The sequence below is a fragment of the Varroa destructor genome, unplaced genomic scaffold (genome assembly GCF_002443255.2).
Source record: "Varroa destructor unplaced genomic scaffold, Vdes_3.0 BEIS01000004.1, whole genome shotgun sequence".
Classification (NCBI taxonomy): domain Eukaryota; kingdom Metazoa; phylum Arthropoda; class Arachnida; order Mesostigmata; family Varroidae; genus Varroa; species Varroa destructor.
This window is the reverse complement of record NW_019211457.1, coordinates 19,394,776-19,417,737: the sequence shown is the minus strand read 5'-3', so window position 1 is coordinate 19,417,737 and position 22,962 is coordinate 19,394,776. Positions and strand designations below refer to the sequence as shown.

General features: G+C 40.3%; 1 protein-coding gene and 1 long non-coding RNA gene across 10 annotated transcripts in view; one reads left to right on the top strand and one right to left on the bottom strand.

Annotated features, from left to right (window-relative positions):
* LOC111249148 (uncharacterized) overlaps positions 1-22,962 on the top strand; it is a 334,604-nt gene that overhangs the window by 167,089 nt on the left and 144,553 nt on the right. For 6 of the 8 annotated variants that reach the window (XM_086987375.1, XM_086987374.1, XM_086987373.1 and 3 more), the window contains one exon: positions 16,766-16,834. In XM_086987375.1, coding sequence (XP_086843501.1) covers positions 16,766-16,834 — 69 coding nt within the window. Of the gene's footprint in view, positions 1-16,765; positions 16,835-21,464; positions 21,898-22,962 lie in introns of those variants that run through there. The other 2 variants (XM_086987389.1, XM_086987398.1) reach the window with 2 other exon arrangements.
* The window catches only part of LOC111249151 (uncharacterized), a 34,543-nt gene continuing 24,297 nt past the window's right edge, over positions 12,717-22,962 (bottom strand). Inside the window, exons 5-7 of one of the 2 annotated variants that reach the window (XR_015326650.1) lie at positions 17,216-17,514; positions 13,736-13,930; positions 12,717-13,322 (exon numbers count right to left, since the gene is read on the bottom strand). This is a non-coding gene — a long non-coding RNA (uncharacterized LOC111249151). Of the gene's footprint in view, positions 13,323-13,735; positions 13,931-16,732; positions 17,515-22,962 lie in introns of those variants that run through there. The other variant, XR_015326651.1, reaches the window with a different exon arrangement.

Here is a 22,962-nt window from a genome sequence, read left to right as displayed (position 1 = left end):
TGCCACCTGCTATCATTAAAAAGTATGACAATATACCTTAAAACTCCATCAACGGGTGTTAGTATAGATAGTGAGGCTAAAATATGTGTGCGTACTTATTAATGCGTGTATTTTTATACCTAAATATATATTGCGTCAAGTTGATATCTTTTTTTGATGTAGTCAATGAATATCTAAGGGCGCTTGGTAGGGGACGTTATATGTGCACAAGTGCTGGTATTGAGGGGCGTCTAAACGGAAATGTTGCACTCACCTCAAATACTTTTTAAAAATTGCTTGATCCTTTGTACCGCGAAGAAAAAAGTAGTTGAGACGGTTTATTCTTAGCGGTTTCCACAGAGCAAGAGGAACGTTCCACTTCTCTCATATGACGCCGTCGTACCCCAGTTGGACATAGCCCGCTTAATGACCGCGTTTTGCGTCGCAAAGCGAAAGTATGATGACTCGAATGGCGAAAAGCTTGTAAAGCGTTTTCTCTGTCCTATGTATTTTAATGTAAAACTCACGATGTATGCTCTATTTGAAAACTCTTTTATTTGCACAACAAAAGGGTTTATATCATTGCTTTATAGCTTTTAATGTCTTCTCCGGCTATTACATTTATTTGTAGGAACAGTTACCTGTAATATAAAAGTAGCAAAACAAAAAAAACAACAGTATATCCGTGATAGTACACTGGTAGCGTGTCCGCCTACTAAACTTACGGACACATGAATTTGTTAAGCCTGAAAGCAAGCGTAAACACATTTCATTTTACTCTGAGAGCCAGCCGCCCCAAACAATGTTTAACCGGATATAAAGACCCGAAGCACTAATAGTTGACACATCCTGTTTACTACATTTGTATATCCGCCCAACATCAATAAGAAGCTACGCTGTAAGTGCGATGAATGTGTTGTATAATAATGTTTAAAGAATCGCAAATATGGACGGTACAAGGAATCAATAAGAAATGTATTTGATAATTAGGCTCAAAAACATCAAAGAAAAACACTGAAGAATAAACCTACAGTAACGCAGAGATAGCCGCTTGAAGGTTGCGTAGCTACATCGTCGAGTGCGCATACATAACAACTTCGGAAGTTCAAAGAGACTTCACAGCCGGAGACTGTGAGACACCCCGAGCTGAGGGCAAACCTATTTACTCGTTGAAAAATCGAAAGCATTACAGTATCTTCCAAATGACACGACCTCGTTCCCCTGTAAAGGCATTAAAACGGATTTCAAAAAAAAAAACATGTTTGTGTTACTCAATAGTCTAGTCGAAACCGTCGTACATGATCAAAGGCAGATCAGCATCTTTCGTTCAAAAACTTTTTTCTATCACTAGTTATGTATATCCTCATACCTTATAATATTAAAACCCGCACTGCTCGCTCGATCTCTCCCAAAAACCAATCTAATCATTAGACGGCAACGGAAGTGAGTACAACGTAACATCTCACGTATGGACAAATATATCAGTACACGGAACAAGCGATTCTAAATAGGGTTTTTTTTTTTATATTTAGGAATATTGTATGCAAAGAAAAGGCTTTTTCAGGCAGCCCGACCGATTCTGATACTGAACTATTCTGATACGACTGATACTGATGTAATAGAGATTCTCTATTCCGGCCAGTGCTGTTATAACCTAAATGCTTTCGATTGATGGCTTTAGACCGAGTTAAGTACGCTGTGAGCCTAATCCTTTCTAAGGTCAAATTAGCAGTAGGATACATTCGACGGTAGTAACTGAACCAAATATGACAGATTTAACGAAAGTTTGATAATGCAATTGTGTGTGAAATGTCAAAATAGACTTGTTTCAGCTCGATGTCGCGGTATAACATAGACCTGTCTTGCTATGGACATCTCCATTATACTATCGATGCGAACAAGTCCTATCCTATTTCAGCAAGTAGCATTGAGCTACTCGTTAGTTTCTACAGTAAGCTCGCCGGCTAGTAGTTACGTTTGTGCAGGCATAAATTGAAACTGGCTAAAAACCAACCCCGTTTGATATGTCTCGTATTATTCGCAACATTTTCTCTTTGTATATGTCCCGGAAAACTGACGTTAATAGCACGCCTGTCAACTAAATTGAAGAGTGTGTTTATTTGTAGCATTGATGAAAATGTGGTCCAGGCGTCAGTACCCTACTGCCTCTAGCCAAACTCTGCTATTGACGCATAACACTAAACTTACAGTAATACAACTTCCCGCTTAAATAGACAGATACGCCCGCAGGCGTTGCTCGTTTACAAGAAGGTCCTAATACATGCCGGATAGCGCCTACCGAATCTTGTTAATTATCTAGTGCTTTCTATTCTTTCTCAAATAAACTATAATGAATGTGCAAAATAAGCGACCCGTTTAATTATTTATAGATTATAGTAATTAATGTACAGGGTCGATAACGGCGAAAAAATAAATTGATTCTAATGCGATGAGGAAACCTTACCAAGCAGCTACCTAGAAAACGGGGATATGTGTGACACGAAATAAATGAGGTTATACGCATGCGCCGAATTTCGCATTAATATACTGCGTTTTTTTTTGAAGCAACCCATAAAAATAAGGAATAGGTATTTTATCAATTTTGAAATATTTCGATGAGACAACGCCCTTTCCCCTGTCAGAGCAAGTAACTGACGGAGGCAGCCTAACGTCAACATTGATAAGGCATCGATGCAATTGATAAGAATTTATTAAACGTTGATATTTCGCAAGTTTAGAAATATCTAAGAGCAAAGACTTCATCACGCGATACTAGCTATTAAATTATTTAGAAAAAAACATATATTTCTTCTGAATTTTACGTCTTGTACAGAGTACACTTGCAGATGATACAATGGCTATGGCTATAATTGACAGGCAACGGTTGCTGTTGTTATTATCACCCTTCACCAGCCAACTCATGGACCTGAATAAGTCTTGATAAAGGGGCATTAGCTTATAACCTTGTGACTACACGCACTAGATGAAAGTCTAGATTACAAACATGAATAGTATTATCTCGTAGAGTGCAGCAGTGAAGATGCACATGGTCCTACTTTGCTCAGTCGACCATATCATTGGGCAGTACAAGCTTTTTGCGTGTTACATAACAGAGTTCATCATCGATTTTAAGCTGATTTTTTGTTCTCCCAGTAAGGTGGGTGTTTTATCCCAGACTCGCATAATGACCGTTGCTTGTTTGTCTAACATGAAGCATTTACATTCGATAATAAGAAGATATTAAAACTACCCTAAGTATCTACACGACTTCGTTGCATATGGACTCCGAGATCAGTTGATTCATCTTCAGATTTTGCTTAAAATATACACCTTATTGCATGTATGTCTTATCACACACAAACTTTTTTTTCGTGCACTCACACTCCTTCGACCAGTCTTGGTTTTCAGCTTCTATTACAATACGCTTCGTTTCTAAGCCAGTAAGCGCTCACACAGTTGTCCGCAATATACGACAACAGCTGTTTTTCTCCTCTGAAAGCCAAGTTTCTCCGTATAAACATACATAGGCTGGACAACAGGCCTACCGCAACGAAGTCGCTGTGAACGAAAGAAGGGGTGTCGGATGGGATCCTCAAATATCGACCACGCCCCACTGCCGCTGATCATATCCAACCTCTCCATCAATCTATTATAGGCATGTTCTACACCCTAAGCTATGCGCGGATGTATGTTCTTCGACGCCAGTATTGTATAGTCACTGGTCAGGCCGATGTCGGATCTTATGCGTATGCTGATTTGACCCTGCACCTTGTCGCATATCCTCGTGCCTATGATGGCAGCTTTCCTATGTCTAGGTATCATCAAAATCCATTACTTACACATAACGTACACAAAGATGCTGGGCTTAGATGCATCTAGCCGTTTATACTTTGGCTTCCAAAGGGAAATCAGCGAAAATTATATTTAAGCAGAAATAGACGCATTTTTCGTACACAAGAACGTTCCGGCCGCAATTTTTTGAAACGGTATTAGATACCGCAGCCCTGCTATTTGTTCATTCCTAAATGGCTATCACTGATAGATCACGGTGAAGGCGAACAAATATGTCGATATTTATATTTAATTTCGTCCAGGTTTATGAGACCCATTCACATACAGATATACAGAAGGCGACAGGAGAAGGAAAAAAAGCAGGAGAGACGGTGTGAGGCCCACTTAATGATAGTGTCCATACTTTATACAGTGGTATGATGCACTGTATTCCACAGAAAACAGTATTTGAGACTGATGGAACGACTTAACGATTAGAACCGTGCTAGAGGCTGGTCAGGTATGTACATTTTTGTTCATCGAATAATATGGCCGTGGTATTTGATGATGACGTACTATCAGGGCAAAGTTTCATACTTTTTACAAAGGTCTAAGCAAACGTTTATAATAAAAAGAACTGAAGAAGGGATTGCATTAGATTCTGTACTTGACGAACGGGTAGTCACACGGGTAGGAAAATGGAACGTGCCTTGGCTCTAATAAATTACGGCCTTTGGGACTTCTCTTACATAAAATCAGTATTTGTCATCTAGTTTTTCGATGAAACTTTCATCAATTTACTATGAACGCGATAGAAACATAATAAATGAAATACTTGCTCGCCATAATTTCGCAACTAACGAACGAGGCTTTGGTTAGTCTCTGTAAAATCCCTTGGGAAGAAAATATGACAGGTGTAAATTAAAACAGAAAGTACTTGTGTCAATGCTTAGATCATTGGAACCTGGAGTAGCTGATACCAATGTGATAGAGTTCGCTTTTACAAAATGTTGGCAGTCAAAAGATAAATAATTTTTCTTTAGTATCTATATTTTGTGAAAGATAATGCATTATGATACTACTCAATAACAATGTAAGATCCCGTCCAAGTACCAAAATCAACAGTCACAACATGAAGTCATTCTTTCGACCCTTAGGTTCCCCATAATTGACCCCGTGCGATCTGGGTTGCTGAAAGGCGTAAGAAAAAGACGATAGAAACTATTTAGTCAAACATAGTAGATAGTAAATAGCCAGATATAAACACCTATAAGCACGTTAAGTCTATTTTAGAGATTATCGATTTTCTCTAAATCTCTGATGCTGACCATAGTTAGCACACATAATTTTAATCACATTTTTTACTATTGTACTTTTCTGTCAGTGGTCACTATTATTTTTACTGTTTAAAATTGATCGAGAATTACGAGCCAACAGGGCAGACATCTTTGCCGATATCTGGTTTAACTTCTCAATTGCATGCATGTGTGTGGTTACCGTTATTACTGCTTTAGTTCCTTTTGTTTGACATATTTACAAGAGGGACGCGCCATGTTTTATTGCCCGCTGTGTTGACGCAAACAGAATAGTCTCCTTGCGCATAAATAAGTGGAACATTCAACAGGAAGCAACAATCTAGCATAACATGTAACAGTTGCGGGACAATAGCCTTTACTATAAAGACTAGATATTAACTACTCAGCGTGTCCATTGAATGTAAACGACCCTCTTTGGGTTTCTGGTACCTAGCTACTTCAGAACACTATAAACCGACTAAATTACCAGGTTGCGTGTTGGACAGTACGCTACCGCATCTGACCGGGTGCGGACAACTGTCTGAAGGTAAAGAAGTACTGCATATAGCGCCCTCGGATAACATGACATCCCAACGGATGGTCCAATATCAGGGTCGGGAGGGACACATTATATACACACACACATATCTACGTTTTTCTTCCACCTTCCCCCATATCCAGAGCTTGTACAAAACGGCCGCAGTAGCTTAAAGCATCTCCGTGTGGCACACCCCCCGAGGTAGCAAAGCGACGAGACAACGACCTAAGAGGGCCCAGCCTTTCGTTGAGGACTCGAGACATTGCCTGCGTGATACAGAGACCCATCCCTTCACTGCAGGCATAAGCCCGAAGCTTTTCCCCGCACATACAGCTTGCTTACAATCGTAACGGGTGTACATTGTATGAAATTACATACAATGTACACCCGTTACGCGCGTACTTACAGCACCCTTGCACGCATTGGATCGTTTGTAGGAGCACAACAAACATGGCACTAAATTCGGGGCATTGGCAGGCTTGTTCTATTAACAAACCAGTGCCGCGCGTCCTCTGAGCCCGTTACTAAATGGAAGGAGAGAGGTAGGTAGGGAAATAAATAAGGTTGCAGAATCTGGTTACGTATGATGTTGAAGTGGGCTTACTGACCAGCCCTATACACTAAAAGAGGATGAAATATGCCTGGGAACAAGAGAGGCTCCTGGTCGAAGGTACTCGCTGCGAACACACACATGTTGTGGAGCAGGACAAAACGCAGGCAGGGGCTATGTGGACTAAGTGCAAGTATATGGGTCAGTCGAGGATGGCGGAGCATCGGAGTAGTAACAAAACTTTGCGCGCGACATGATGTTCACGTTGAAGAAAAGTCCTGTCTGTACGCCACTTTCTCTGATTTGTTGTCCCTTCTGTAGTGTCGGGAGAAGCTAGAAAGAGAAAAAAGCGCCTATTCATCTCCGTGACTAGCAGTTGCCATCTACAGTTTGAACACTGTGTAGTGCCACCTGTATGAAAAACTCAGTGACCAGCGGCTGGCGGTTTGGCTGGCTGGCAGCGCTACTATTTTCGTAAGGGTATCCAGCAATCAAAGGCTGGAACCTCTCCTATGAGTAACTGCGCATCGTTCGTACTGCGACGATAAGCAGAGGTTTTTCCCTTCAAAATTGATCGCCAATGACTGAACAGCAGCCAACCTTAGGAGTTGTAGCAATAGCAGTAGGTAACAGAGCTGATGCCCTCTCTCAATAAAGGGGTCGCTCGTGATGCCGGTCCTGAAAAGCCCCGAACCCTGAAATTAAGGCACGTTGGAGCTAGTCAGTAAGGTGGCCATGTAGCCACAACATCATGCTACTATGAAGGCGCTACCGGCTCTACTGCTATGACTATTACTAAATTATCGCTCGCAGGACAACGGTCGGCAATTGCAGCCTATTCACTCAGTCCTACTTTAAAACATGTAGCCGCTCCGAAGTACAAAGGATGCAACGACCCTGTCTGAGACATTTGTGTTTGCTCGTACCCCATTGACGCCGCTAACGCAACAGAGGAAGCTATAAAACGAGCGAGTGTAAAATGTGCAAAGATTCAACAGTTGAGACAAGCAAACTCTCTGAAACGATGTATTTTTGGCCAAGTGTCACACTTGAAACGCATGTGTGAGGAAGAAACCCGGAAAGTTGACAATTACAACCATAGCTTATCCTGTTGTTACCACGAAAATGCGTTCTGCATTTTTTTTTTTTTTATAAATCAGTAAGTGTAAGTATGTTGTTGTTTGCGAAGTACAAGTATTTGCATTTGATTTGTGAAAAACGTGCGAAGGATATATTTAGTAACGGCGACAACACGATTTGCTGATGGCGTCAAAAGCAATAATATTCATTCGCAGTTGTTCAACATGGAAATTTCGCCGAAGTTTTGAGCTGTGGGGCACAAACCACGGAAAACTGCATTGGTAGAATATTTTTTTATATTTAATAAGACGATTAAATACAATCTCGTCGTGCTTGAGGTGAACACGCGTTACAACGGCACCACGGTACCTGACAGCAGACGCCGGGGAGACATTAGTAGTAAATCATGTTGATACCTATAAAATTGTGTGTTGGAATCTCCTATATAGGCTAGGCCCGTTAGAGTTGCGGAATTCCTCTTTTGTTAACGAAGATAATTGTAAATCGTGTTACAGACTGAAGTAGATGCCTTTAATGCTAGGATGTTGCACTACTCTCCAAAGGGACAGTGAGTTAACAGTAATTATTCAGATAAAGGAAAATGATCATCGCCTTGTTTCCTTCGATTGTTGCCATTCCATAGAAGTACACATTTATTGAATTTCGTGTTTACTTTACAATGGAGTTCCTGAGACTCATTTCTGGTCATAGCATAACCGCAGTTTTGATCGATTGCTTTGGTGCTTGAGGGTGCACTATGCGCGATGACCCTTTTGACATACATTTCGTTGTCGAAACACAGCGTGTATCTTTAGAATCAATAGAATTAGTAATTCATTTACTACTGCGTGCCACTAAAATCTAGCAACTACATTACCTTCAGCTGGCTGTGTTTATAGATATGGTATGAATGAGTCTTCTCACAGTTCTCTTTAGGTAGAAGTGACACAAGCCAGTCAGTATATCAAAGTTGTTCTAGGGCAGTTAAGATATCGTCATGCAGAGAGAAACAAAGCCTGCGACTTTTCACCTCCGTGAAACGTTGCCATTGGACTAAATATGACTGTTCCTCCCTCAATTTAAAGATAGGAAGAAAGGGAAGAAAGAAGAAACCTATCAGAAAAATATAGTTTGTGCACCACTATTGATCTGATGGTCGACACCAGCCGCAGAACATAATGGCGGGCCGACGCTGTATTATATTTCTTATCCTTCTTCCATATTGGACAAGGCTTCGTGTTCGAACTGTTCATGCAAGCTAATGATTCCCCGGTACACGTATCTATTCATACCCTCTTGCCCGCCCGAGCGTTGCAGAATAAAAGCTGGACATTCTGTAACGTTACTTACGAACGATTCATTGTATTGCATAGAGAGCAACTAATGCAGCGTCCAACGGTGCAGGGCGCTCCCATAAGTTGGAAGACATCTTGTGGGGGGTGCTTGTCGTACCGTACATGCATCTGACGTAGCCTTACTAGATGAACCCCACGAGGATAACATGAATTAACTTTTTTGGTTGTCTGAAATCGACAATCGATGTCGCTGCTGACCTCCATATCGCATACGAAGAGCCCAAAGTAGATCTCCGTGAGGCACCGGAAAAGAACCACATTAGGGATTAGCCTGAAGGGGCTCAGAGATCCATCTAACTTGCACAAAAAACCATTTATAATTCTCTTAGTACTTTGCTGTAGACATCGGTAGCTGTTTTCGGAAGCAGAGTATCTATTACCCATTGGTTTATTCACATAGGCTTTAATACTTAATCTAACTTATTTTTTGCCATTCAGGTTCTTTAGACGTTGGCTATTTGTGTCAGGCGGGTTTAGACGGGACTGTAGTGAGAATACGTTCATCAATGTCGTTTTACTTACGGTAACCATAGCAAAATCTATGGAAATGGCTAGCGACAAATGCAAAACCCTAATAGAAACGGTTGCGAACCGAACCGAATGACAGTTACGCCAAATAGACTCGGTCAGTGAGGGATGTTCCTTTTAGTACAAACAAAACATCAGAGTCCAGATATTTGTTGTCCCTAGATGTGTCTTATAAACAAATAATAGTAATTGTGTCCTAATTCATCCAGAGAGGTCTGCAAATAGGTAAACATAAAGTGCGTCGTTGGATGATGTCTATAGTACTACACAGATTCAATTATACTGTTTGTCTGCTTTGAAAGCTTATATAAATAGTGAATACGGCCCCTGCAGATAGCATTTACATAAAAGCCTACATTTAGCACACTGTGCAAACAACCGTATGTAACACAGATCAAAAAACAATCAGCCTATTTTGGGGACCCTTTTTATAATCAAATGTAAAGCAGGTTATTAATTTCGTTTGCCAATGGTCAGAAAAGATGGTACGACAGTATTACGAGATCTGGATGCGGTGAATACAAAATAATCTCGCAGTCGAGCTATTAGGCTTTAGCTACTAGGAAGATTAGTGTATAAGGATAACTGATTTCCAACGGTTACGACATGCCTTGAAATAAGGACGTATCAGGGCTGGGGCTTACTGGAGATACCGAGCAGGAAAAAAGATTACAACCATATTCATCGCGTTTCCTATTGCCATTTGGGTTTCCACTGGAAGATTAAAATGTGCCTACGCCTTATTTCGAACTAGCTCACTTCTGTGTCCTTCTATTGGGTAAAAAGAGGACAGGGTCGTTGCATATCGTTCATACACCAACATTTGTTTACCAATAATGAGAGTCTTGCTTCTTTCCATTTTCCATTTTGTCAAATGATATAAACTACACGATGTGTCTAGCAAACAAATACAGATACAATTTTCTTATATGGGATAGACACCTGTAAACCGAAACAAAATAGGGGTATTGCAGGATAGAAATACATTGTCATTTGCCGTAACATTTCTGAGCAATGTATGATAGACTAATCATTCTTAGTACTGATTTCTGCTATTACCTCCATGGTCGGCTGCGATCGACCAAACAACTGAACATAATCCAGTGACCCATTTCAGTAGTTAAATGGCATTTTTCCCAGTTTCTCTGTAAATATTTATTTACTCGGTCAATGTAAGCCCATTTTTGCAAGACTGTACTTGGTAACGTCATTGCTTGAATAGCAAATACCTTAGTATCTCATTTGTAAAAAATGATCTACATTGCAACTTTGAGAGATCACTGTTACGTTTGAGACACTACTAGAATAGTCGGTAGCTGTCTACAATCAATGAATAAAGTAGACACACAAATGCCCTCATTAGCAAGACTGCTTTTCTTTAAAAATGAAGTGAAAGAACTTTACTGTTACTCACACGAGTTATATTAGGTTAATTAAAAGGTGGCAGCGGCTGTTTACCCGATAAATAAGACAGTGTCTCATTCGAATTCTAAGAACAAATGAATTTATCAGGTATTGGCTCTAACCCTCTGCGACTGCCCCGCAATCGATTCAAATGGCCAGAAATTGTCGGGTGTAGTGTTGATGGTTTTGTCGGTAACAACTTATTTATTTATTAACAATATATTAACAAATATATTGTTACCGATTTCAATGGCCACGGGGATATGTTGAGTGGAAAGAACCTTTTACTCCCTCTATGATCATTGTCGAAAAAGATTACCTTGCTTTACCTGTCAAGCCTTTTCTGTAGGACAGCTTAGTTCGTTACGATACCTACGGAGCCTTTTCTATAATTCGCTTTGGTCAAATATATCCTAGTGTAGGACCTCTTCAATCCCGCTGAACGCAAATCATGGTCTTTTGCGGATGGAGCTCTGGTATAACTCTAAGGTTCACGTATCCCTTGGACTACCCGTTCCTTTCTTTGCTTGATATCGATATAGAAATAGCATTCTTCGCCACTCTCTGCTCATCTAATTCCCCGTAAGGATCCATTGTGGCCCCGGATTACTCGGGTCCAGGCAATGTGAAGAGATAATAAAAAGACATGTTCCGTTGAACTCTTCAGCAAGCCTATGAGACGATCCAGCTTCTAATTTTCATTAAATCTTATACCTTCGAGGCATCCTACAATAACTAAGTATTTATAGTCTATTTTCTCCGCCAATTAACGAATTGCTTGTCATCCATCAAAGTTCGCATCGACCTCGGATGACCGATTAGGTCCTTTACGATGAGTAACATAGTTAACCCCCTTTGAAGAATTTCCTCACTTATAAAAGCGCCACTGGCCATTGTGTAAATGTCATGGGTTATGTCGGTAGCTCTTTGACTCCGGCAAGGATTGAAACAAAGGTAATGTCAAAAATGGGTTTCTACCCGAAACATTTGCATTCAAAGTTTCAACTTGAGTTAAAGCTTTATTCAGTACACAGCAGAGTTGAATTTGACCTATATATTTTCAAGCGATATACACAAGTAAACAAACAGCGAAAAAGTAAAAAGGAAAAGTAGTAGTTAAGAAAAAAAAAGGCTATTGCATTTTGATCAATCTAATTTTGTTGCCCACATAATTTGCGCGCGTACGCCTTTTACAATTTTAACTTCACGAGGGGTTCATACATCACGTTTCTAAATCGAGATTAAATTCGAAGCTGAAAGTTGTAAAGAAGGTAAGTTCTGTGGCTAAAAACTTAAATTACAACGGCTAGCTTATCAATAGAGTCTTCCGTAATTGTAAAGTGTAAATCACGCCTAAAGGATCAGACTATTGTTCTTTCCAAATGTTTTTCAAGACGCAGCATTTTTCAATCAATTTATTCGTTTTGTTCATTGCAAACGAATGCTGGCGGTTAAATTGTCGGCCGACTTATGTTATTTGGGATTTTCAATGTAGGACCTACATGTTAACGATAAACAATTAGGGCAGAGATCATTTGTTCAGATTTTATACATAAGGAGACTTCTAAATACGTTTAACATTAGCAATACAAACACTCTGAACATAGTTTTAAAGCCAAAACACGATCCAGGACACATTGGAAAATGTTATTGGAACTGTTAAGTGAACCGTATCGCAAAAACATGTCGAAATTATAAAGCGCCTTCCCTTTACTTCACCAGGCCTATTAAAATCCGCTGCATCATAACATTTTTTAGTTATCAGTTAATTAAGCCGATTATCTACATTTATTGCGAGTACTCACGCCACAGCTACGTGGCCAATCGTGACGCGTTGATTTTTCTTAAAAATTAAAAAGAAAATTATACTTTGGATCGATTTTCGATATAAATCAACTATGTATTCTATGAATATAGCTTGTCAGTTATACGTATTATGCTATATGTTTACGTATGTTATAATCTCAATCTATAATTTGCCCACAGTAGATTGATCCTTGGACACTTGGATGATATCATATGAACTCAGTGTAAACCTTTACGTGCCTAGTGATGCGCTCTTTGTTTAGACAAACTTTTGCATAAAATAATACTAAGCACAATATGATCTGTTTAATTGCGCTAACGGACTGAAGTAGTGATTTCGGTATGAAACCCACCAAGTTTAAAAACAAAAACAATCTTGCTTAAGGAAATAACATATTATTTTACACGTTCATCCGTTGCGATATACATACAAACACAGACACATTTACAGGAGCGCCTGCAGTAAGTGCGTTGCGCCACACCAGTCGAGCGGGTAATATATAACCTTATTTCGTTTCTTGTTTTGAAGACGTATCGTGTGTTTTCGACCCCAGATAGCGTCTCGAGTCTGTTGGTTTAATTCAGCTCTGCGTGACCGGCTACAGCTCGACTGCAGGTATACGCCTGCACCGTTTTGTTCGTGTACGCCAGTGTGTGCATCCCTAAAGAAACCCTTAGCATGCGTAGTGGAAGTCAGTATATTCTGGGAAGATGGATGGGACACAGCAGCCCCAGCAAGCATTACTACAGTCAGTAGCAATAACCTGCACCATTACCGCCGCAATAAACAGGCTTCTGCAGGTCTCCTGTGCACGTAACCTAGAATTACTGCTACAACTCTTAAACGCAACAAAAAAGAATAAGTAGAAATACGCTAAGAACCCAATCTCGAAGTGCATTTTGAACGTTTTATTCCTCCATTCCATCGCTCCACTGTAAACTGCTTTTCTACGTCTGATCGTCTCCTGCCTGGACAGAAGATCATAGATACATACGCTGCGTGACCCCTGAAAAGCCTACAACGACGGCAAAAAAAAGGAGAGATTTACTCATATATAAAAAGTTCTTCGTTTTCATGGCGCACTTTTTTCGGTTGGAGGGGAACGAGAGATAAGAACGAACGCTTCGGCTACCGCTACTCTTAAGGCTGTGTGCTCGTTGTAAAGATTTCTGGCTACTGAAGGTATATTGGGCGGACGATAGCAGAGTGGAAAAGCCAATCTACTTCGAAGAAATCGTCATTTGTCGAAGAATTTCCTCTCGTAATAATAAGCTTATCTAATAGTCTTTTTTTCGGAGCTTTTCTGTCATTTCCTTTGGCCCGTTACAACTGATCTGGGTCAGCAGGTGGACGTTAGACTACAGCATATCATCTAGGGGACCAACGACAGGTTTAGAGTGTGCCGGAAATGCTGACTAAGGCACGTACCTGTGGACTTTATGGTGCGCGCGCCCCATTCCGACAGCATTTTTATCGTCCATTATAAGTCATGTCGTATTTACGGATGTACAGGGCAGATTACTGAGTGGAATACCACCTATCGTCTACGACTTGCAAATTCCTCCCGATGACAAATCTCCTGCTTTTCTCTATTGGTTGTGTTAGGATAGGCGTCTGAAAAATCTTTTGAGCCGAACGTCCGAAATAGAATTAGTATTGCCTCTTAGTATAAATAGACTGAAGTATAAATAGTTGTTAGTTAAAATAGACTGGAGATATTTGATGAGATCAGTTATCAAAGAGTACAACTAAACGATTTATTTTTCAGGCCGAAACTCAATAGAAAACGCTGTAAACCATACAACAAAGAAAGTCTAGAAAAAAGAGAATGTTTTTAAATGCCGAATACAGAAGCAAACAAAGAGCGCGGAGATGAAAGCCTTAGGAACGACAGCGTTAGTTTTTGACCAACCGATTAGTATATGTCGCTCAAGATAGAAGAAAAATGTTTATTTGTTGTGAGAATATAGTGATGCACGCACATGAAGGTATAGAGCATTTTACAACGTCAAGGTTTGCCAAAATAGCTGCAAACTTACGGTTCTTAGAAGAGGGTCTTGTAATGAAAAAACGGGCGGCATTAAGTTATATTATACATTTTTGCAGCAGCAAAAGGGCGTACAGTTTCTCCGCATCCGGTACAAATCTGTCGTTACCATAAGTTTGCAGCAATTGGCGGATAATTAGTGCTTGCCAGTAATATTTTTTATAAGTATGGATCTCAAATATATAATATAAAGGTATATTAACTGAATACATAACACTCAAGCAAGACTCTCATCCTTAACAAGGACCAAACAATCTGCGACCAAGGGTGTTCATTGATAAAGTCAGAAAAAAAAAATATTTAACTTTCTCATGTAGATTTGTGCAAAAGTGTAGTATTCGTCGCGATTCTACCTTAATTGACATTGAGGATTCTACGTCTAAGTTGCATCTACTTCCGGAATTTTTTTAAGTATTATAAAAAGCCCGTTAAGGAATACTAAGATGAAGCATTAACACAGTGAAGAAATTACCCTACTGTGGTTTAACCAAACGAATTGGAACCTTTTCAAGACACATCCTTATACGTGAAGAAAGTACTTGCTATAAAAGAACAAGTCTGTACAAAAAGTCCGCCTTATTGATATACAGAAGCTTTAGTTTTTCAGACATTGCTCCTGCAACCTAGAAAAGGGACCTTTTAATTTATTAGATCATGAGCGTAACGACTACTCAAAACCGTGTAACTTAGTCACGTCCCTACCAATGTCTAATTTCAAGACTAATCTTCGTTTGGTTTAAGATATTATATATCTTATCATAAATTGAAAAAACAATCGTCAAACAGGACCCTCACTTATCGAATGCGGTCTTTTAGGCAAATATCTCTTCACAGTACCAGTGGCGCCCCGAACGGCGGAAGAGTGCACTACGCAATTTTTAGTTGCCAAGTTGGCCGCGAAGGGCGCATTCATCGGTAGTGTAATGCCACGTGGTTTCCGTGTGCTCGAAAATGCGAAGTTTTTGCCTAAAGATTGTAATCTGAGTTGGCATGATATAAACTCTAGGATAAGCAATAATGTTTGAAATGCTATAAGCATAGTGACTAACACGTACGGACAGAAAAGGTTTCAGTTTGAAAAGGCGCAACAGTTAAGATCAGGCTTGCAATTAAAATCAGAGCTTTTCGGGTGAAACATATGTTAACTCAGCTGCAAGTCAACAGTTTTATCATTTTATAAAGCCATTCTTTTTCTAACTATAGACTTAGGTCACCAGCGTAATTTTCAGTCTACCTTAGATATTTCTACTCCCTGGCCTTAAGCGTTTTAACAAAGTTAACAAGTTTCAGGTTTTTAAAAGTAAAAGCACATCCTATGAATGTTATATATAACATATGAATATAAATAAGCACAATGGCAAACCTCAGGGACTTACGGCCTATTCTTCAAAAAAACTTATTTTGAATAATTCGCCAGATGAACAGATCGACCAAACAAGTTCTCTCCGAGATGAAATAAAATACTTCTGACACTATCTAAGCAAATAATTGAGTTAATTTGACGCGCCTACTTCTCATACGCATCTATTTTATGTATGTGTCATATATGTCCCGGTAATGCGAACAACAGCGCCTAGAACATGAGATCTCCTTTATTGTATAGAAAATAGATAGAGACAATGTTACAGTGGCAAAGAAAAAGGGAAATGTTGCAGTTTGTTTCGGAAAAACCCTATCTAGTAAAGCTTCGCATACGTATTAATCTACCCAGATTTCCCAATTATTAGTTCCTGCACTCGTGTATAACCTGTTTACAATTGAACATCTACAGGCATCCTGTTAGCCAGCTGACACCTTAAAACGGAATCGTGCTTTTTGTTGTATGGTGCGTTTTTTCTTCCACATGGTTAATATGGAATGGAGCAGTAATAATCTCCGACGAGTGGGTCGCACGTCTCTACGTTATTTCAGGAACGTTTAAGACTCAGTGAGTCGTCAGCGTTTAGTGCATAAGAAACATCATAGTTAATCGCGCACTTCATTCTAATTAGTCATTGAAAATATTCGCTATCTAAAACTGGAAGATCTAATGCACCCGAAGACCTTGCCAGTACCTGAAAGAGAAGAGCAACGAATTTCTTTTTTAGTTTTAGAACTTGAATGAGTGAACGAAGCGTTCGATGCTCACGTGGTATATGAACCTTTCGAAACTAAATAGTACAGGTATACGTTAAAATATTTGCGCTGTATGCCTTCCAAATAAGACATGTATACAAAAGAATGAAGGAAATTCCATCAGAAATGACTATCATGATTAATTAATTGACTTGAAAAACCGTTCTCAGCACATGTCTACAAAAGGGTACAAAGCTAAGTAAACCAGTTTCAGTTTGGTCACTTGCAAAACATGTGGTAATCCCTCAAAAAACATACATGACTCACAAACAACTTTTATTATTTATTGATTTCAGAGAGTGGCGAGTGCAGTCTCCCCGAGGAACCTCTGCAAACTGATTCTCCTGCGCGCATGTACTATATAAGTAAGTCAGCCATTATCTATCTATAATAACCAGCTACAATTATCGAGACATTATTATCATACTATACATCACCTATAGTACTTTATTGCCTTTATATCGACAATCAATGGATTGCCTTTCTGTCATAATTTATCTAACGAGTACAGAGAGCTCTGAAGAATGGGTTACGTTAGCATCATAGCGTAACAGAGTTAAGCTTTCTCCTAAGTGCTGCAGAGGCATCTGATCCATGTCTGGGCATTACACACATAACCAAATTTAATTTTTTCTAGACCTTTTTTGCCCAATTTTATTATATCGTATACACAGATATTCATGTATAAGTCTATACTTATCCATAAGTTGTCTTGCCTACGCGCTACGAATCTGCTAAGCGCATACCTACGAAACTTGAAGACTTCATCTCAGTGGTTAAACCCAGGCAGTCATCTGCCAAGAGCATTGACATTATCGCCACTCGGAAGGAGTTGCAAACATGTTTACCAGGACACTGAAGTGACAAGTAGAAGTCCAACATTCCGATAAATACATGAGGCACGTTTTGATCCCTGATGAATTCTTGCTGAGGTTGATTCCTGATTTAATGGAAATGCGAAGACCCCTTTGCGTAGGTAGTGGTGGATCGCCATGGGATCTTTCAAGCACACACACGCAAAGAATGAACTTGTTTTCTTTCATTCCTGCAAAAAGAAATTGATAAGTTACTAATTAAAGTTATGACCTAGAAGCTCGAGCTTATGGGCCTTATTCCAGATAAATAGCGAGTATTGATCACGGCACCCATGCGCTCTGTTAGGATGCTCCTTGAACGTATCCGGGCGTCCTTAGAAGTTTGTGTCAATACCTGACGCCGTATTAGTTGACTTCTGATCTGCATTTCACATAGCTCTTAGATGGCTGTACTTGTTCAGCTGACCCACGTTAGAGTGCCTGAAAGCACCATGGAGCTTAGGGATATTCTCCGGGCACGCGAAGTCGTTCTGGTAGATGGAACTGTTAAACGTCACTTTTGTTTCGCTTGTTCAAGACGAATTCGAACTCGAAGCGAACACGCGTGAAAAACCGAAGTTCCGCTTCTAATTAATAAAATATATATATATACACATCTCATTCATTTTTGTTACATAGGCTTACAGATAAGCCTATAAAAACCATAATTATATTCATATACATATTCGAAGTCCACCAGATTGTAAACTACGAAGTTAAATAACAATATAAAACATCATTGAAAAGATACCAAAAAGTACATGCGCTACAGATAAAATTATTGTGGGGCATATTACGTTTGGTTCGAGCTATTATCTTACCTAAGCAATCAATTACTGTTTTTGTATTATAATTACAGGATGGTCCCTCGACGGCAGGCTCGCTGCCATAGCTAAAATTAAACATTAATAGCATATGATAATAATATAGAATAACATCAATAGTAGGCAAAATTAATGTTCATATATACAAGCTGTCTGTGTAGACCGTTATGAGCCTCATAATTCATGCGCATATAAACACACGCATATGCACAATCCATCACTTCTTTACTCTAATTCCTTGGCAGTTAGTTAATCAGTATATCGGAGTGGGGACTCCGTTTAGCCGCTTCTAGAATTTAGGATCTATACGGGATCTGCAGACATGTAGAAGTAGAAAGCAAAAAAGCTTTCATAGCAAGACCAGACAACACATAGTTCGCAGAGATCCGAGTGTACGACACGCTTGAAAGCGACGTCTCGGCGGTACGGCCAGAAAGAAAATGGTTTAATGCGAGATCGACTCATGATGATATAAGCATGCCTCGTATCGTTGGTATCTGTACTACGCTCGCTATTCGGCATCTGACCAGTCGATGATTTACCATCGTTGTTGCCGCCGCCGAGTTAGTTCCTGCCGAGTTCAGTAGAGTCCATACGTTCAGCGATGCGATACAGGCTATAATCCACCACAGGCTCTTGTCTTTACTTACAGCGTAACCACTATGTAGATTGCCGTCATATCTAATTTTCTTGAGCCATTTATCAAACCCTGTCCAAAGACGCCAAAGATGTGTCAGCGTATAAAAAGTTGGTAAATAGCTGATCAGTAACTATGTACTTTCTTATTAAGGCCACTAAGCCGACTAATCTTTGCCCCTATTAGCACAAATAAAATTTCATTCAACAATTAATTAGATTTAATCATCGTCTTAATGTTTTATTATTTATTTAATCGTCTGGTGAAGTATGGGTTTTCGTTCAAAGAATCGTTCTAAAAAACAGATTAGTTGCTGAGGCATAAATATTTACCGTTAGCTTTTATAAGCTGCTTCCTATGTTCATAAGGAACACGTCGCATAGAGGGTCGCTTGTTTTATACAGTTTTGTATAAATGGGCACTGTGTTCTGAGGTACTAACATTTTTTGCCGATAGGTATGACAATTACTGAAGCTTTTCAGTATCAATACTCTTGCTAAAGCCTGGATTAGATTTCTATATATATTATCTTGTTGATAACAGAATTTAGCTAACATAGTTTTCAGCTAACATAGTATGCAGTACATGTAAACTCTTGTTGGTAAACATATTCGATATTAATACTTTTACATACTAATTAACCTTGGAGGATAATAATACGATAAAACGATAACGCCATCACTACCCGAATCATTATAAAATTCTTTAAATAATTATCTAAATCAAGAACGCTACATGGCAGCTATTCGGATGCAACTACATACGTTTAGGGTATTACTATATACATATTTACCGCGAAATTTAAACCATCGGTCCGCAGAAAGAGACTGAAATGTTGGTGCCCCGCGGTGACAGTCTGATTAACGAGAAGCAATCGATCCTGGCACGTTTGGTTACGTCCTCTCTAATGTAAGAAATCCAAACGATGCCAAATATGCTCACAGTCTCTCTGAGAACATTCGCAGCCAGTCGAATCTGATCTCTGAGGTCCAAAAAAGCTCCGAAGAAATCATGCACTTTTATCTGATTAGCATTGCATATTGCATATGATGAGTTAATACAGGTTTGCCTTGTTTTTTTTATTTAGGCAATAACCGACAGGTCCATTTCGCATGCTTAGTGCATCTAATTACATAGCATAACTTAAATAAGACTGTATGAAGAATGGTACAGGCCATACTGAGTAAAATGAGACAATCATATACAAACAAGGAGCATTTTTATTAGAATTAGCTCACTGAATAGTTACGTTTCAAAAAGTCACGCCTGTAACTTTTCAATATATCTGTAATGATAATCTCTGCACTCGGTAATAACAGCAATTCTCTTTTTTCGAATATATTGTACCGACAACAGCTTGACGCAGTAGTGCAAGTGGGTTGCCAACTATCTATGTGTTTAGTCCGTTCAGGAACAAGTCTGCGACGTTCTCGTCGGTAGCAGGCGGTATAAACGACAAATTTTTTCTTTCCTTTCACCCGACGCCAGTCGCATCTGAATCGTTGGACCTCTGGCTTTCAGATTTCTTTGACCTAAATGTTGGCGAAGTCTCAACCAAGACCTACGAGAACATCACGATGCCGCCCTGCTTTCTCGGTCGCGGCTGTTATGAAGATGATTATGCTTATGACATCGAAAAAGTGAAACAGGAGAGTAGAATTCGTCGTGAAAGAGCGACTACTTCGGACTCCACCTGGTCCTTTTCTCTCCTCTTTGCCACAGTCAACTTGTGCTGTTGTACCCATTCCTCGACTCCGAGGTGCCTATATTCGATTGTTACTGAATCACCACCACCACTATTTGATATCCCTCTTCTTATAGCCTGTCTATGCCATATCGTTTTTTGTGTAATCTCCTCTCTCTTTCTGTTATCAGCGCTAGGAAGGGGTCGCTGTTATTCGTTGTTGACGACGACGCCAACGACAAGCACAACAACAGCGGCGGTGACAATGGTGATAACATCAAGCCCGGGGGAGCTGCGACTACGGAGAGGGGCGAGAGCAGACTGCTCCAACAAAAGTAACAGCCGTCACATGACGGGCAGATGCTGCAGTACTAGCAGCAGTAGGGGGGGGGGGGGGGATGACGATTTATGTATGGCGAACGCTCGTGCGCTAGCGTATAGCTGTCGCGTTCAGTGTTGTGCATGTAAACGGACGAGCATTATAGTGTGCAGTGGGACTAACCAGGACAGGAACGAATGGAACCGACAGCAGCTAACGTTGGCAACTTATCCTCTCCTGGGACTTTGCGTAAGCGGTGGCAGGCAGCGACATGGTCGTGGTAGCGACAAGTAAGGGGTCAATAGGCTAAAGCTGGAGCAGTACGCGTGCGAGCTAATGTATGCCTGTCCGTACGCAAGTACTTCTGGGACGCTTGGTTGGGAAAGAGTTCACTGCTGCTGTTACTGCTATGGTTGTGGGAAGGCCGACGTGGGATGGGACAAAGCGTGCGGTGGGTAGACAGGGAAAAGGGGAGGACCAGGCGAAGGCAAACTGCTGCAGAACAGCCGGAAGAACCATATAGGGACTTCTGCACAGGCAGCGACAGTGACGCATTCAACGTTAGGGTTGTAGATGATGGCGCCTTTTGGGCCGATTGTGGCGCCCTCAGTGGTACCCGATGCAATAGTACGAATTGTGGCCTGATCCTCAGCATCCTCCTCAGTAGAGCTCGGAGTTTCCTGTTAATCGCATGTGTTCTCTAACGTTTTAGCAGCCAGCCGGCGTCGCTGAAGTGAACAGAGCCGACCGGCAGGCATTTTCGTTGACATGCGTCAACTATCAAGAATTGGTGGGTTAACGAAACGCGTTAATTACGACCGAGCGCTTGATACAATTAAATTGAGCGAGTGATGTTAAGCTGTGTGACGTTAACATAGTACGGAGCAGATCGACAGTGATATCGACTTAAAAAGTGGGTCGAGAGTTTCTCTTAAACTTCTCCTATCGTTGGTGCATTGAAAGCTCCGAGTGTTTTAGTGTGTTTACGGTCTCCTTTTGTTGTCACCGTTAGTTGTTTAGTAGACATCAGGTGTTGTGAACAATGATTATACAGTGGTGGAACTATGGCTGAAGTTTAGAGGAAAATGTGTTCTCTAAGTTGTGTTTGAGGTACGTGAAAGTACGTTAAACAGGATATAGTCGACCGGTCAACACATTTTCGGCTTGTGGATTTAGCTATCGTCACCAGTGTAAATGTCGCCTAGCGCTTTTATGTGGTTCTTGCGACAGCAATGCTCGTATCATAAAGATAATTGGTGCCACTAGAGGTTGTGTTCTTTCGAGCTGTCCTTGCTTCCTTATTCAGCCTATGCCTGGCAAGCTTTTGATCGCGCCAAATCGCGGGCGGTGGGGCGGGAGGGCGAAAAAGTAAAACCTTGCAAATCTTCACACACTCACATAGCCACGCGTTGATACACGTGCTTTGAATGTGTTGCCACTGTTTCGAAATTTACCGTGGTTAGAACCAAGCCTTGAAGGACCATCCAATTATAGTTCGTTTTAATTTAATTGCTAATCGAAGTTCGGGGTACAAGTTGGACCCGGGTTGCAAACGGCCATGGCGTATGCGACAATACCACTTCGGAGTTCGGGGCCGCTGATGGCAGCTGCGTGCCGAACATCCATCAGTTCGAAATCGTTACTGGCTGCAGGTGTAAACCACTTCGTTGAAAATAGGGGGCAGACGGAGGAAATTCCAATCCAATCAAGCAAGTATATTATTTGTGATTGAAAAAAATATTGTGATATTTTCTAGCCTGGATGGAAGCACATGAGGGAGAAGTGCACACCTGGGGATGGTTCGTCACAAAATAAAACATCTATACTAAATAAAATCAACTCGAATCAATATCTGCTTGAAATTTCTATTGAATCATCAGCATATTTTCTTTTTTCGCTAAATCCGAACTGTATTAGCCTAACATTAAAAACGAATGTACCATATTTCGAAATGAGAAATCTGGAGCTGGAAGGTTTAACACATATCAGTACGATCATGAATGCGATAGGCCGTCATTTATCACCTGTACTGATGAAGAATATGAAGGTGAACACTTCATATTGTGTAGAAAGCTCAAGGTATAGTTTTCATATGTATTCAGATGGTCGCGCCACCTATGTTGAACTACTGCACGAACACTTGTGCAAGTATAGTGTTGAAATGGCAATGCGATT